Here is a 16345-nt window from a genome sequence, read left to right on the forward strand (position 1 = left end):
TGATTTCGTTTTATTTGAATAAAAAAGTTGCTTAGATGTGTCTTAAGTAGCTACCGGAGCCCATAGGCATGAAAAATGTGAATGCCTCATGAGTTCTAAATCTCAGCTTTATATAACGGCTACCCCACCCTCCAAACCGAAACACATTGCTTCTCGGTAGTAAGCAGGGTTGTGGCACCTACCCGTGTGGACTCATTCCCTAACACCAGTAAAAAAATACTTGCAGCAGAGCACTTTTTAACACGGGGTTCTACAGGCCATATACTACTTACTATCTTTTCATCATTTAGGGTGCCAAAAAAAATTGTGACAAAGTTTCTCTTCTGATATTGGTCTCAAATTAAACAATATCATTGATTTGATAGTGTAGTAATTAGCGCCCCGGACTGTTACGCCGAGGGTCGTGGGTTCGATTCCCACATCCGGCAAACATTGGTATGAATGAGCAGGCTTGTTTGCTCTATATCTGAGTGCTTATTATCTATATATCTATAAATATGTAACCTCTATACGATTTATCTTAAAAGAGGTTAATATGTTATAAAGATGACATAAATGAAATTTGAATATTGAAACATTAGAAGAAGGAACATTAGAAATATTTAAAACGTTTTTAAAGATTGAATTATAAAAAAAAAGTGATGAAGCAATAGCTTTAAATGTTGTTTTTCTTTATAGAGCAACTCAATTTGTGCTATAGTTTTACTGGGCTGAACTGTATTTTGATGTAAATAAAATAATATTATAAAACAACATATAAAACTATCAGTCTCTGGTGGCCATAACACAGAGAATCCTAAAATTACAGTATGGGATTTGTGAAAGAAAAAAAAACGAATTTGTCTATTCTTGAGATTTTTTTATCAAGCTAACTGTTTCTTGTTTCATTTATTTAGGTTTATCCTTTATATATATATATATATATATATATATATATATATATATATATATATATATATATATATGTGTATATATTCCTACTTATGATACCTAAGCTGATTTACTGGTGGTAGGACCTATTGCGAGTCCGCGCGGGTAGGTACCACCACCCCACCTATATCTGCCGTGAAGCAGTAATGCGTTTCGGCTTTAAGGGTGGGGCAGCCGTTGTAACTATACTGGGACCTTAGAACTTATATCTCAGGGTGGGTGGCGCATTTACGTTGTAGATGTCTATGGGCTCCCACGAGAACGCGACCCACTGAGAAGATCCAGCCAGGGACTACGTGGGCTGTGTCTGTGGGTTAATTCGCTCATCGAGCCCTTCGTCGCAAGCGACGCGACGGGTTGACGAGGACGGTGACCGGGTTCCTGTATATTGGATGTATGTAGTATATGGATCATTGGGAACTGTCTGGGTCCTAAAGGAGAGGGTCGTATCGGATGATGTCACTATGCATGTGTCATGGCATTCGGTACCCACTTGACTAGACACACGTCTGGATACAACAATAAATAAGTGGTATCGTCCGTGAATTCGACGGAGGCAAAAACAAAAATTAGGTTAAGGAGCCGATTATAAATAAAATAAAACTTAATCGAAATAATTTATTGAATAAATAAGTTAACAAACAAATACGCTGTCACACAATAAATAACACACAAACTATGGCCGCCATTGACCGAGCGTTCCCCAACGAGTATTATAATCTATTTTTGGTTCTTAGTCAAATTTATAAATAAGATTGGACCTACTATTGAACATTTCCTTACTTTACGTGTTAGCTAGCGAACTCACACGGCTCAATGTCACGGGAAATCAATGCTCACATAAAAACCGCGTCCTATTATGAATAACTTGTTGAAAAAACAACAAAAAAAAAACACGCGAATTATACCTATCTATAACAACTATCGAAATTTTTACTCAAAAACATTTCAAGAACCGATTAACTAAAAGATAATTACACAATCGATTGAGCAAGAAACACCAAACGTTAATATTCACGAATCAATACCTATTAAAAAACTGGTTAATAATTTATTATTATTGAATAACGTAATTTTCTGGCTAAACGTCAGTGTCAAAGGCAATTAATTTAATTTTTATTACAGAGCCATCTAGCGGTCTATTGGATTAATTTACAAACAAATCTCGTCTGGATTTTGTATTCTTTGTACCGTGCACCGCCATCTATCGGACGATAACCTAAGCAAACTTTATCCTTATATTTTTTTAACTAAGATCTAGATTACAATTTCGGAAATAATGAACTAAATGCGCTCTTCTCCTGTGCTCTGTACGGACTGTTGTTGTTGTCCACGTCGATTTCCACGTCGGACTCCTGTAATAAGAACGTTTTACTTATTCATTCAAATCGTTGCTCTGAGACAAAATATAATATAATACACTAGCTGAGCCGGCAGACTTCGTAGTGCCTCAATCGATAAATAAAAGACCTAAACTATTGTATAAAATAAATTTAAAATAAACAAATGAATCCGTCTGACAAGGGACGCATCAAAGGAAAAACAAAATTGTTATTTTTTTTTTAATTTCTAACATTTTCATATTTATCTACCTTTTAAACCTTCTTTGGACTTCCACAAATAATTCAAGACCAAAATTAGCCAAATCGGTCCAGCCGTTCTCGAGTTTTAGCGAGACTAACGAACAGCAATTCATATATATATAAATAGAAGATAGATTATGGATCGCGGCGCCGACGCGTTGACCGCCATTTTTAATTACGCGTTTAACCTTGAAGCTATAATGTAATAAAATTTAACATGGAATTTACAATATTATATTTTATTATAGCACACTTTTTTTTTGTTATTATCTTATACCTTTAAACGAGCAATTCTTGTATATATGTATATAATCTGAATCTTGGAAACGGCTCCAACGATTTTTATAAAATTTAGTACCTATACAGGGGATTTCGTGGTCGATAAATCGATCTAGCTACGATTTATTTTCCGAAAATGTTGTTTTATTCGTGTTTTGAATAATCAACTTTATCGATAACCAACTTTATGACTCTTAAGACACAATAACACTAAAGCTATTTCAGCAGATGGCGTTGTTGAGCCACCCGAAGCCAATGAGTGTTTGGTTTAATATTAGAGACCAAGAAAATGAATTGTTTGAAACTGAATTGAATTTTTACTGGTGGTAGGACCTCTTGTTATTATTATATCGAGGGTTGAAAACTTATTTAGTTTAAGCGACATTTCGCTTAGCACGCGACATTTATCTTTGTAATTATAATAGGTCCGTTTTATTTATTATTAGTATGAACAATTCAATGTTTTAAATTGAACTTCAATTAAGTTTACTCCATTTAAATACGTAGCTGAAGAAGATTTTTTTTGTTACGATATTTTAAGTATATCCAAATTTTAAACTTTAAATGGCTCTTCTGTAAATTCGCAAAAATGTTGCTCAAAGTTTAAGTTAAACTTTCACTCCTCGAATAAATGAGAGCGAGCTTAGAGCTCATCTGGTATTAAGTAGTTTCAAGTGTGCGTTGTACAAGTCGGTGTCGCCGCTCATGAGACATGAGGTCTTGAGGTCTCATGTTCAACGATTAACCCTTTAATTTATAAAACCGAAGACTTAACTTCGCGGCAGAAAATGCCGGTACTGAAGTATCTGGTGGTAGGACCTCTTGTGAGTCCGCACGGGTACCACCACCCTGCCCATTTCTGCCTTAAAGCAGTAATGCATTTCGGTTTGAAGGGTGGAGCAGCCGTTGTAACTATACTTGAGACTTTAGAACTTATATCTCAAGGTGGGTGGCGCATTGACGTTGTAGATGTCTATGGGCTCCAGTAATCACTTAACATCAGGTGGGCTGTGAGCTCGTCCACCCATCTAAGCAATAAAAAAAACTGTGAGGACTTATAGCGAACCCTACATCAAGCTATATAAAGAGATCCTAGTACCTCCGGGTAAGTCCTAGACCAGGGTCCCCAGCCGTGCTCGTGCTCATCTTCGTGCTCGTAGTGGTGCTGATGCTGAGCGTGCTCATAGTAGATCACCTGCGGATTAAAAAAAATTGCAATATTCAATTACCGACGCCGTGCTGTATGTGATCACAATAAGCGCAATAGGACACATTGGGACTAAGCTTGTGGTTTTGTGGCGGGTAGCCATCATACAACACAATATATTTGAATGGCCCCGGCCATTATGGGACGGGTGCAAAACCGTGTGCCTGAAGTGTGTATATATTATAGCATAGCATAGCATATATTTGATAGATGCCTGAATCTTCCTTACGACATGTTGAAGATGACATACCCGATCCTGTAGACCGAATGGTAAACAGTCGACATCGCCCTAAACACGTCATTACGGATCCTCCCGATCCATTAACGGTGCTTTTAGGTACCTCAAGCACCGGTCACCGTCCTCGCCGAACCTGTCGCTTGCGACGAAGGGCTCGACGAATGAATTAACCCACAGACACAGCCCACTGACTTTCTCGCCGGATCTTCTCAGTGGGTCGCGTTCCCGATCCGGTGGTAGATTCTGCGAAGCACTACTCTTGCTAGGGTCAGTGTTAGCAACACTCCCGGCTTGAGACCCGTGAGCTCGCCTACACGTCAAGGAGAAGCTGATATAGCTTCTCAAGGCTATCAGCATAGGTAAGAAAAAAAAACATTCGGACCGTCGGTCTACCGAGCAATATCACCCTCTCGGTAGAAGATAGACCCTTCAACGTAAACCCTTCAGCTTAATTCAAAATTACAGTTTTCTTGGTCACGATCATTCCTTGCACTGATCCGTGTGGAGCGACCTTTTTTGTGCTTGAAGAATTACTGGTGTCCCGGAGGACTTTCCAGTTTAACCAGGACTGAGCAAGCAAAGGCCCAGTCAGGAGGGGTGGGATTTGTTAACAGCTGCCCGAGCGCCTCCGAAGGAGACCTAACAACTCAAGAGCAGCTGCTTTGCGAATGAATCTACTACCGGATCGGAATCGCGACCCGCTGAGAAGATCCGGCGAGTAACTCAGCGGGCTGATGCATGGGTTAGGCCAGGGGTCGGCAACCTGTTTGTCCTTAAGGGTGCAATACTAAATTTGAAAATCACCGAGGGCGCATATTTTACAGATAATCAGACAGGTATCAATAGGCATTAAAAAAAACAGATTTTGTCTTGGCGTCTTGAAACTTGGGTGTCCCTATTTTCAGCTAATTTCTTATAATTGGGGATATATTTAGAGTTCCCGGTCCTTAAGCAATTATCTAAATGTGTGTAGTAGTAGTTTTAAGTGCACGGTCTATGCGTGGTCTATTCTCAAAATACGATCACACACTAACAAAAAATACGTGCGTGTTATTAGATGCGCTCAAGGTTAGCACACTGCTAATCTATGCACAATCCTAAACTCAACTGACTGCTTGCTGTATATCGCCGTTAGACAAGAGTTTATAAATGGCTCTGGCTTTCTTTTCATTAGACCAGCGAGGGCGCATTAAAACTCTCATCATCAATACTCATCACTTTTAATTATTATTCTCATAACCCTCTAGCTGGTCTGCCGGAAGAGATTTCTTAAAGAAATAAGCAGCGCCTTTGTACATAATTTTCCTATTACTCTGTACTATGTCTTCTTTTTTGTGTGTACATAAATCTATACTTAATATTATAATGAGGAAAGATTTGTTTGTTTGTTTGTTTCGAATAGGCTCCGAAACTACTGGACCGATTTGAAAAATTCTTTTTCCATTAGAAGCCGACATTGTCCCTGATGAACATAGGCTACTTTTTTTAAATTTATTTTTATTTATTTTTTTTGGTTTCATGTGTGTTTTAATGTTTCCGAAGCGAAGCGAGGGCGGGTCGCTAGTAAATAAATAAAATAAATAATAAATAAAAATCGATCGGGGGCGCCGCGTTGTCGACCCCTGGGTTAGGCTATACGAGTATGGTTACTAGAGTCCCTAAGCCTGCCTCTAGAGTTAAAGCTTCAGACGTGATGTGGGGCGGCTCTGCGCGTGGTTTTAAAACTTACTTTTTGCGGCTGCTGATTGTGTTTGTTCTTAATATCGATCCAGAGTCTCGCTAGGTTGATGGCCAGACCTATCAGGGCGATTATGAAGAATTTCACCTGAAAATTTAATGGAGATTTTAGTGTGTTATAACCTCAGACAAGAGTCTCCTGGTGGTAGGACGTCTTGTGAGTCCGCACGGGTAGGTACCACCACCCTGCCTATTTCTGCCGTGAAGCAGTAATGCGTTTCGGTTTGAAGGGCGGGGCAGCCGTTGTAACTATACTTATAACTTTAGAACTTATATCCCAAGATGGGTGACGCATTTACGTTGTACATGTCTATGGGCTCCAGTAACCACTTAACACCAGGTGGGCTGTGAGCTCGTCCACCCATCTAAGCAATAAAAAAAGAGACACTTAAACCCCACCCGGGACGAGTATTCTGAGTACCCCTCAACTAACACGAATTACATGTGTACTGATTTGTACTGGTGGTAGGACGTCTTGTGAGTCCGCACGGGTAGGTACCACCACCCTGCCTGTTTCTGCCGTGAAGCAGTAATGCGTTTCGGTTTGAAGGTGGGGCAGAAGGATCACACCCTCTCCCGTCCGCAGCGCTCATACTCATGATTCTTCTTCGTTGTTCCCTCATAACTGATCGCGATCACATGTATGTAAGACTTTTCACGAAAGTCGGTCCGCTTCGAGGGAGACCGCCTGTTGGATCCTGCTTCCAACTACTCATGATACACGACTGACGAAATATAGAGTTTGTCTTCTATTATTGATCGAAGGAGTTAGTAAAACTACCAGTAATTATCCTAATTTTCATTTAATGTCGACATTTGAATCGCGGACGCAATTGAAATGTCCTAAAAATAAGAATATCCTGACGCTTTGAATAAAATTCTTAAAAATATATTACAGGAGCACAATAGTGGTTTCAAAAAACGAGAACTGTAACAAAATTAATTGTAAGCGGAATTTTAACTGTGAATTTTAATTAGATTATTCTTCTTCCTGGTCGTACACTCTTGACAGAGTGGTCGTGGTCATGCATCAGTCGGATCCTGCGATACCGATGCTCTCGCGATGCGACGCCATGTGGCACGATGTTTCGCAGAGTGAGAGCAATCATTTATGTTGGAGTGAGTCACAGATTTGATGAGGTCGGTCCATCGTGTTGAAGATCGTCGGCGAGATCTTTTGCCCTCAACTTTCCCTTGCACCACCAACCGCTCAATGGAGTCCTCATTACAAGCGATGCGCCCGAAGAACTTGAGGATTTGTATGAGGACTGTTGACGATAGTCTCTCCTTGATGTTGAGGAGTTAAGTATTCTGTTGTTAATTAGATGTTAATCTATACTAATATATAAATCTACAGTGGTTTTTACGGATGTTCCGTTATAACTACTGAACCGTGCATCCGATTAACTTGAAACTTGGTATCCATGTAGAAAATACATGAACTTAATGGATAGTCTAATATTTATATGAGTGTTGGACTCCCTGCACCAGTTGCGGGGGCGTTGATAATGAGAATATTTGTGGGCTGGGAAATAATAATGTCAATTTTAAATGCCTAGCGAAGTGGACGGGTACAGCTAGTTAGATTATATTTCTTCCTAAATACAATATACCAAGACAATACGTTAAAATTCATAGCTTACAATATACGATGGTGAAGTGGCGTGCTGATAGTTAGCAAACAGACAGCCCGCCCCTAGCCGCGGTCCCCGGGGGGCCGAGATGGGGGACGGAGGGGGGACACGCGATGACGAGCACTGCAGCACGATAATGACTCACCTGGAGCTTGAAGGACAGGATCTGCAGCAGAGTACCGATCTTAGCCTTGAGGACGGCGCCGAGTATCAGTAGTTTGAGGATCGCTTTCTTCTTTTTCTTCTTCTTGCCTCTCTGTTCTAAAGTTATTGTTTGGAAGAATTAGGTAACTATATAGTGCAAGAAACGTATAGTAGTTGTTGCGAGGTAAAAGGGTGACAACCTCGAAAGACTTCTCAATTACCGGCAAAGTGGAAGGAAAGAGGCCTAGGGGACGTAGTCCCATGCGCTGGTCCGATCAGATTAAGACGACTTTGGAATCCAGCATCAATGTCGCTATCCAGTGCGCGGAGGACAAAAGTGAATGGAGGAACATAGTCCTAACAAAAGTGCTCAGTAAAGGTCACGACCCTCAGAACTGAGGAATACGACGCACGGAGGAGGATAGTACAAGAAGGTACTGGTTTTATTGGCGAGTGTGGCCCACGGACAGATGCCGTCGGTGAGGTTCTTCGCCAACAGTGATGCTTTACTGTTTGGTAGCAGTCGCAACATACAAATGAGAATTCAACCTTAAATGATGTGTAAGGTAAGGTTCATGTTGCTATGACAATGTCCTTTAGTAATCTGTCTGAAAAGGACACGTTTTTGTGGATTCTATTAATATTGCTACTAGCATGCGTGTTGTATTGACATGCCAATGTGTTGACAAACATTATTCATGATGACCTCAAAGAGCGTCCGTGCAACGAACCTGTAGCTTCTTGACTAAGAGACACGCATGCAACTAACCCACTAGTCATATAAATAGTCCAAACACAAACTATCCATGCATTGCATACTCAAAATAAACGCTAAAAAAAGTTTTTACCAAAATATTTCTTCACCTAAAGAACAGAAGCGAGATATTAAAATTAAAATTGAAATGGAAAAACGAAAATATAGTTAACTTTAACAACGTATCAAAGGGCTTAAACATGTCACTGAAAAGAATTGTATGTCAAATAACATACAAAATTCACTCGGGAATAAATAATTGATCTGGTAAAAGATTATCTGACTCTGCACATTCCCGATCCTGCGGACAGAGTGGAAAGCAGTCGACGTCACCCAAAACCCGTCATTTCGGATCCTCCCGATCCACTAACGGTGCTTTTAGGTGCCTCAAGCACCGGTCATCGTTCTCGTCGAACTAGTAAATTAACCCATAGACATGACCCACTGAGTTTCTCGCCGGATCTTCTCAGTGGGTCGCGCTTCAGATCCGGTGGTAGGTTTTTTTTTTATTGCTTAGATGGTTGGACGCGCTCACAGCCCACCTGGTGTTAAGTGGTTACTGGAGCCCATAGACATCTACAACGTAAATGCGCCACCCACCTTGAGATATAAGTTCTAAGTTCTCAGTATAGTTACAACGGCTACCCCACCCTTCAAACCGAAACGCATTACTGCTGCACGGTAGAAATAGGCAGGGTGGTGGTACCTACCCGTGCGGAATCACAAGAGGTCCTACCAACAGTTTCTGCGAAGCACGGCTCTTGCTAGGGTTCGTGTTAGCAACGTCGTCAGGTTTGAGCCCCGTAAGCTCACCTACTTGTTAAGGTTATGCTGAAATAGCCTCTCAAGGCTCTCAGCTAGGTAGGAAAAAAAATGACTCTTCAGGAGTTCCTCCACGGGTCCTTGAAGCTCTCAGGGTCTCAACGGTCGAAACACGAAACCTAGAAAATTCTATTACACACATTCCACCCTTCACCAACCTGGCGGCGAACTCTTATCAGTGACTCCATTCTCTAAGTCCTCATCCTGGATAGCATGCTCAGCCACAGAGTCGATAGCGTCCGCTCCCATGGACCATATGTCGGCTATCACCCCCCTGCCTTGCCTGAAGCTACCATCAGCCATTTCAAATGAGTCCGTTTCAGTCAAGTTCTCAATTTGAGGTAGATTTGGGTGGGACTGTACTGGGTCTGTTTGGGGCGATGTCGGGTCTGATTGGGTCAAATCAAAGTCGTCGGTCGTGTCAAGATTCCTCTCCCCAATCACCCAGCTCTGGACTCGAGCTTCGCGACCTTTCTCTTGTTTCTTCATCATTATGGGATGGAGGAGGTGGATCTTGGGCGGTTTCGGCTTTTTCTTTTTCATTTTCTTCTTTTCGCCCCCGGTTGAGATGGTGATGCTGTCGATCCCGCCACTTTCATGTTTCTTCCCTTCCAGGGATCTGAAAAGGCAAGATATTTTATGCTCAACTCATAAATTTAAAAATTTTCAATTTTTTTGAATACGTGCTCGTGGTAAGAACTTATTAAACTGTTTTTACTAAGAAACTCCTTCCTGATCCTCAATGTCCTAAAGCTTCCTCTATTATAATAAAATAATGCTTCTCTACTAAGGATCTAGCGATCCTCGTGTGTGCATTTGAAAGTAATAGCAGGATAAGGCTGTGGGACTATAAAACCAAGTCGTTCTTGCGACTTTTACATGGAAGTATATTTTTCTTATTTTTTTTATTGCTTAGATGGTTTGACAAGCTGTGAGCTGCCTGGTGTTAAATGGTTACTGGAGCCCATAGACATCTACAATGTAAATGCGCCACCCACCTTGAGATATAAGTTCTAAGTTCTCAGGTATCTTTACAACGGCTGCCCCACCCTTCAAACCGAAAAGCATTACTGCTTCACGGCAGAAATAAGTAGGGTGGTGGTACCTACCCGCGCGGACTCTCAAGAGGTCCTACCACCATTATATATAGTATATTTGATGGAAAATCTAGCATCCACTGCAGCATACCACATACTAGATCCCTTAGATAGAGATTATCTATATATTATTACGTGAAGCAAAAACTTTGTATCCCTTTTTACGAAAATTGCGCGGACGGAGGAGTATGAAATTTTCCACACTTATAGAGAATATAGAGAAGAAGTGCACAATGCTAATTTTTTTTTTAAATAATGTATAAAAGATACATTAAATGATTAAAAAGAACATTACACACACTACATACCATGTATTTAACGCACACACGCATGCATACTATTTATAGTCAAAATTTTTTGTTCAAGAACAAAAAAAATTCAAAAAATTTTCAAACGTCAAGACGTCTGTTGTCAAATTGAGAATAGATTAAATATTGTTTGTCTTTGTTAATATTTTTATAGTGTAGTCTTGGCGAAATTTGTGATTATAGAAGTAAAAAATACAATCATAAGAGTGTATAAACTTACAATTCCAATTAATTATAGTCGAATTTCGACTACTGCGGGACCTCTAGTAGAGATTATTGAGCGACTGGGTACCTTTTACTGCCTAGCTTGCGCTGGTGAAGTAAATGTCAATGTCAATTACGGGCTAGTCTAAGAAGTGTTTCGTTTCTTTATTTCCTTGGAAAGTGGACAGTTATGAATATCAGCAAGGTCCTTCGGAGTCTTTGTTAAATCTCATTGGAAGGAGTGACAAGAGAGAATGTTACATGACCGTGGAAGCATCGTCTAATACCGGAGGATTCACTAATGTATGTGATAAAAGCGAAAAGTGGAAAATTAATCAAATCATAGTGACTTTGTGTGAGTTATTTTTTTACTGTGAGAAGGCTTAAACGACAAAGGAAGATCTTCCACCGAGCGGGTGATATTTGCTCGGTAGACAGACGGTCCGAATGTTGTTGTTAGGAACTTGTAGCTATGTATATGTATATGTAAGCTTGTCTTGAAAATGTCAAATCAAATCAAATCAAATCAAATAAAAAAATCAATTTTTTTTTTATTCTACATAAATGAAAGTACATACTTGTTGAACGTCAAAAATAACTACCGCCAATTCACAAAAACTAGCCTCCGTCCTGAGAAGAACTGGCAAGAAACTCAGCAGGCATGTCTTTTTTCTTTCTTTTTTTTTTTAATATTATATATTTTTTTTAAATATTAATTTTTACAATGAGTATTATAACGTAACTTTTTCTTTTTCTCCACCTTATCCCACTAAGTGGGGTCGGCACAGCTAATTTTTCTCTTCCATTCTCCTCTATCAGCCGTCATCTCAACACTCATTCCTCTCTCTCTCATATCGTCATTCACACACTCCATCCATGTCTTCTTCGGTCGACCTCTTCCCCCTCTACCTTGCACTAGCATTTCCATACATCTCCATATTATAACGTAACAATTATTGCAATATTGAAACGCCCGGAGCGAGCAACTCATTCCCACTTTGTGCAATCTTCTAGATAATCATTGACTTTATAGTAAGCTTTATTGCACAGATGTTCTTTAATAGTTTTCTTCAACCTATGTATATGTAGGTTCTGAACATCTTGTGGAATTTTGTTGTACAGGCGCACAGACAAACACCCGAATGAATTTCGTATCTTATGTAACCTAGTCATCGGCACAACAAGCTTTTGTTTGTTCCTAGTATTTGTATCTAATACTAAGCCTACTATTTATCTGTCGTAAGCGAGATTCAGGCATCTGTCCAATATCTTGCGTTGTATGATGGCTACCCGCCACATTACATTTGTTCGAGGAGCTCTAGCAATATATTCGCGAGTGGCTTCCACGATGAAGGAATAACGTATTCTCAACTGAACCAGAATTCGGCAACTGGGTCTCGCACTTTATCAGTCAGGTTTAGGGTCAGCCCTAACAGCATCCTGAAGGCATTAACAGACCGTTATGACCCATTGTACCATGGTTCACTTGCGGACTAAATAATATTAGTAATAATAATGGTTGGTTCGAAGTAGGTATCAGCGGAATGGAATATTTGAAATTTATTCAACTGAATGCTACTTTTGATAAATGTAAATTTTTTATTTGATTGGTTTTGTTAATTTTAAGTATATTTCAATGATACTATGTACACATATGGACTTATTGTTGTCTGAAATAAAATAAATCATTCATTCATTCCTTTATCTGTCTGCCCTGAATGTGTAATGTGTATTGTGAGCATACATGAAACTCTCGCTCTTAGTCATAAATACCGGTGAAACTTGTTAATATGCAACACATTATACTTTCGTTATTTGATATAACACTTTCGGATTGCGACGAATGATATTGGTGCTTCTCAAATATGAACAACAAGCGTCCCGCTCCGGCTCCGTTCGGCTCTTTAACAAAATTTTCAACGATATTTGAGTCGTCTATTATCAAAGGTGGCAATCTGTGCATTTGGACAAAAAAATGTTTTTGATATGTCAATACAGATTGATTTGAATATAATCGTCTCCTTCAAAGAATACGGTTCAAAACCTGCATTAAATAAAGGTTAATAGTTAACCTGTTATTTATCTAAGATGTCGTTCCGAAGAGTTTTGTGACTGCCAATGGAATACAAAGTCAATAATTCGTTTTTCTGATTTACCAATAATTGTCCAAAAGTCAGATTGCCGGCTTTGATAATAGTTGACTCATTTGACGTTGTTTTATTGTTTAAAATAAAATAACACTTATTGCGGAATAACTATAATAGTTGGAAATATGCTGCCGCGGCACTTTTTTTAAATAGGGATACTAATTTTTTTTTTAAAAGATTGTATCCTATGTCACTCGTGAATAATGTAGCTTCCAAACAGTCAAAGAATTGTTCAAATCGGTTCAGTAGTTTCGGAGCCTATTCAATAAAAACAAACAAACAAATCTTTCCTCTTTATAATATTAGTATAGATGAGTCTACCAATATATTTTTTCTCCTACCTACGCCGAAAGTCTAACTTTTCCTCCCGCTGTACAGGGAAGAAAGTCTAAATTTTCCTCCCTGGGTACTGACAAGTGCGCATGCGCGTTAGTGTCTACGTCTGCTCTCACGCACCTAAAATTCTCCGCCATTGTTGTGCTCGGGTAATTTGCAATATTGTGTTTAGTGTAAAAGTTAAATAAACAAAAGGCAATAAAATTTAATAGTGAAGTATTGAACAAAGATGAGTTCATCAGACAGTTCTTATTCAATTAATAGAACTTTATTTAAAAAAAAAAACTGATAAATTGTTTTTTTATGAGTGTCTACAGAACACCCTTCGGCTTGGGTGGCAATTGTACACGCGGGAGGAAATGTCCAACTTTGTGCAACTTGGTGCACAATGTACTATTTTTCCTATCTAATCGCCGGTAGCGAGGCTATTCCAACTTCACGCGTATCGGTAGGTGATATCACGGGCTCGACCTGACAGTTTTATTTATTTATTTATTGCTTAGATGGGTGGACGACCTCACAGCCCACCTGGTGTTAAGTGGTTACTGGAGCCCATAGACATCTACAACGTAAATGCGCCACTTTCCTTGAGATATAAGTTCTAAGGTCTCAGCGTAGTTACAACGGCTGCTTAGTGTGAGTTTTTTAACTTCTCGATCGCGTATAAGTTAACTCAAATTTGTATAGAGTTGGAACAGCGCCCCTAGCGGCAAACGAAAACTTTTACGCGTTCGAGAAGCATAAAAACTCGCACCAAGCAACCCTAGGTAGCCCTGCTAAAACACGGTAGATATATTACGTTCCAAAAAAGTCCCGTGTTGGGCGAAATCGTGTTATATGAGATTAGAAGCCAATACAAAAAGGAGAGTAATTTTAGCTGAATGATATTTATTATCTCTTAATTTTATCTCACCTATGCCTGCATTTATTTTTTTATCTATCATACATAAAAAATAGGCAGTGAAATTTCGGTTATTCCCATCACTACATGGTATAAAACAAAGTCGCTTTCTCTGTCCCTATATCCCTATGTATGCTTAAATCTTTAAAACTACGCAACGGATTTTGATGCGGTTTTTTTAATAGATAGAGTGTTGGAAGGGGAAGGTTTATATGTATAATAAAATCCATTAAATAGTGGAGAAATCAATAATAAATAAGCGAAGTGAGGGAGGGTCACTAGTGTATTATATCTATATATTGTGTGTTTATAATACATAATGTAATTAATTAAATATCTTTAAACAAAAATCTCGTTTTTATGTTGCAGAAACACCGTGATAGATTTAACAGGGCTTTTGGGGAATTTATCTTTTCGTGTTATAGTGGAACCGTGTTGTAAAATACCGCGTTATATGAGGGCTACTTGTATATATATACACATAGACAGATCAACTTTCATAAATATTAATTGAACATTCCGTTAGCTCATTAAGCTTCACCCACATAAACATGCAAAGGCTCTCCCACCGTAATTGGTTTAATTACCATTTCATTCGAACAATAAGTATCATTATACCGCAAAAATATAATTATCTAGAAGTTTGATCTAGATTTTAGTCGTTTTAGTATGTCTTAAAGATCGGTCACGTCGATCTTCGACGTATATGGATATGTTGGTCTTTTTTTATGTTTGAGATATTTCTGGTGGCCCGGAGGCCTTTCCAGTTTCACCAGGAGGGGTGGGATTTGCTAACAGCTACCCGAGCGCCTCCGAAGGAGACCTAACAGCTCAAGAGTAACTGCTTCGCGAATGAATCTACTGCCGGATCGGAATCGCGACACGCTGAGAAGATCCGGCGAGAAACTCAGCGGGCTGATGTTTAGGTTAGGTTGCACGTCGACCTCTTTGTCGAATTCGACGAGTACGGTTACCGGGGTCCCTACTCCTAGTGTTAGAGCTAAATGTGTCTAATGCAAGGGTTATTGGATCTGATAGATCCGCAAGGACGCGTTTAGGGCATGTTGGTCTGTTGTGGTTGTTTATAGCGCTAGTGATGGTAGCGTCCAAGAGCTATGAGTGAACCATCAAGGACATATTATTACGCCGGTAAGAGTAACGCCATCTATCGCCGAATAGTCGAACGAATATCGAAGGATCTAGTAGCACCTGGAACGCTCGAGAAGTACAACGTCATCTATTGTCAGATAGCGGAAACACAATACTAGAGATGTGTGGAATATTCTCAATAATTCTAGGGATGAGGTATCGACTATAAAGCGTTACAGGGATGGCACGCAGTCAGTCAGTAATCGGTACTACTCGAAGCGAAACAGCGAACGGATCACCTGAAGCGAAGCGGAAGAAGCGAATTGAGGATTTTAAAGTGTTTAAGTGTTCTAAGTGTTGAATACAGTTTTTAGTTGTAGATGACTTGCCTAGAAACGGTTAGGGCTGCAGTTGGTGTACTGGTAGAGCATCTTATGAGCCCGCACGGCTAGGTACCACCACCCTGCCTATTTCTGCCGCGAAGCAGTAATGCGTTTCGGTTCGAAAGGCGGGGCAGCCGTTGTACGGTAAAACTGAGACTTATAGAACTCTTGTCTCAACATGGGTTGCGGCGTTTAAGTTGTCGACGTCTCTGGGTCTGGTAAACATTTAACATCGCGTGAGCCGTGAGCTAGTTCACGCGTCTAAGGTATAAAACCAAGCTGTTGTATCAAGGGGTTATCGAAGTGCATTGCTGGCGATTTTTTAATTTTAGTCGAATCCGATGTGATCGTCACGTGATTCTTTCTGGTCTTATTTTACTTACGGTCAGGATCATGATATTGATGCGATATTGATACGATTTTGAAATGATGTTGATATTATATTGATTTGATATTGAAATGATATTGATATGACATTGATTTTTTATTGTCATTATGAACTCATTACGGGGCAGGTTTCTTGTAGTATCTCCAACGTGTGATAGGCAGCGC

At 39.7% G+C, this 16345-nt stretch overlaps 1 protein-coding gene across 1 annotated transcript in view; it reads right to left on the minus strand.

Annotated features, from left to right (window-relative positions):
- Positions 1-1534: 1534 nt before the first annotated feature.
- Positions 1535-16345, minus strand: part of LOC101741103 (uncharacterized) — a 32128-nt gene continuing 17317 nt past the window's right edge. The window contains exons 3-7 of the mRNA XM_038017398.2: positions 9487-9947; positions 7754-7869; positions 5967-6062; positions 3892-3987; positions 1535-2285 (exon numbers count right to left, since the gene is read on the minus strand). Of these exons, the coding sequence (XP_037873326.1) occupies positions 2193-2285; positions 3892-3987; positions 5967-6062; positions 7754-7869; positions 9487-9947 (862 nt within the window). The 3' untranslated portion in view covers positions 1535-2192. The remainder of the gene's footprint in view (positions 2286-3891; positions 3988-5966; positions 6063-7753; positions 7870-9486; positions 9948-16345) is intronic.

The sequence above is a fragment of the Bombyx mori genome, chromosome 2, assembly GCF_030269925.1.
Source record: "Bombyx mori chromosome 2, ASM3026992v2".
Taxonomy (NCBI): Eukaryota; Metazoa; Arthropoda; class Insecta; order Lepidoptera; family Bombycidae; genus Bombyx; species Bombyx mori.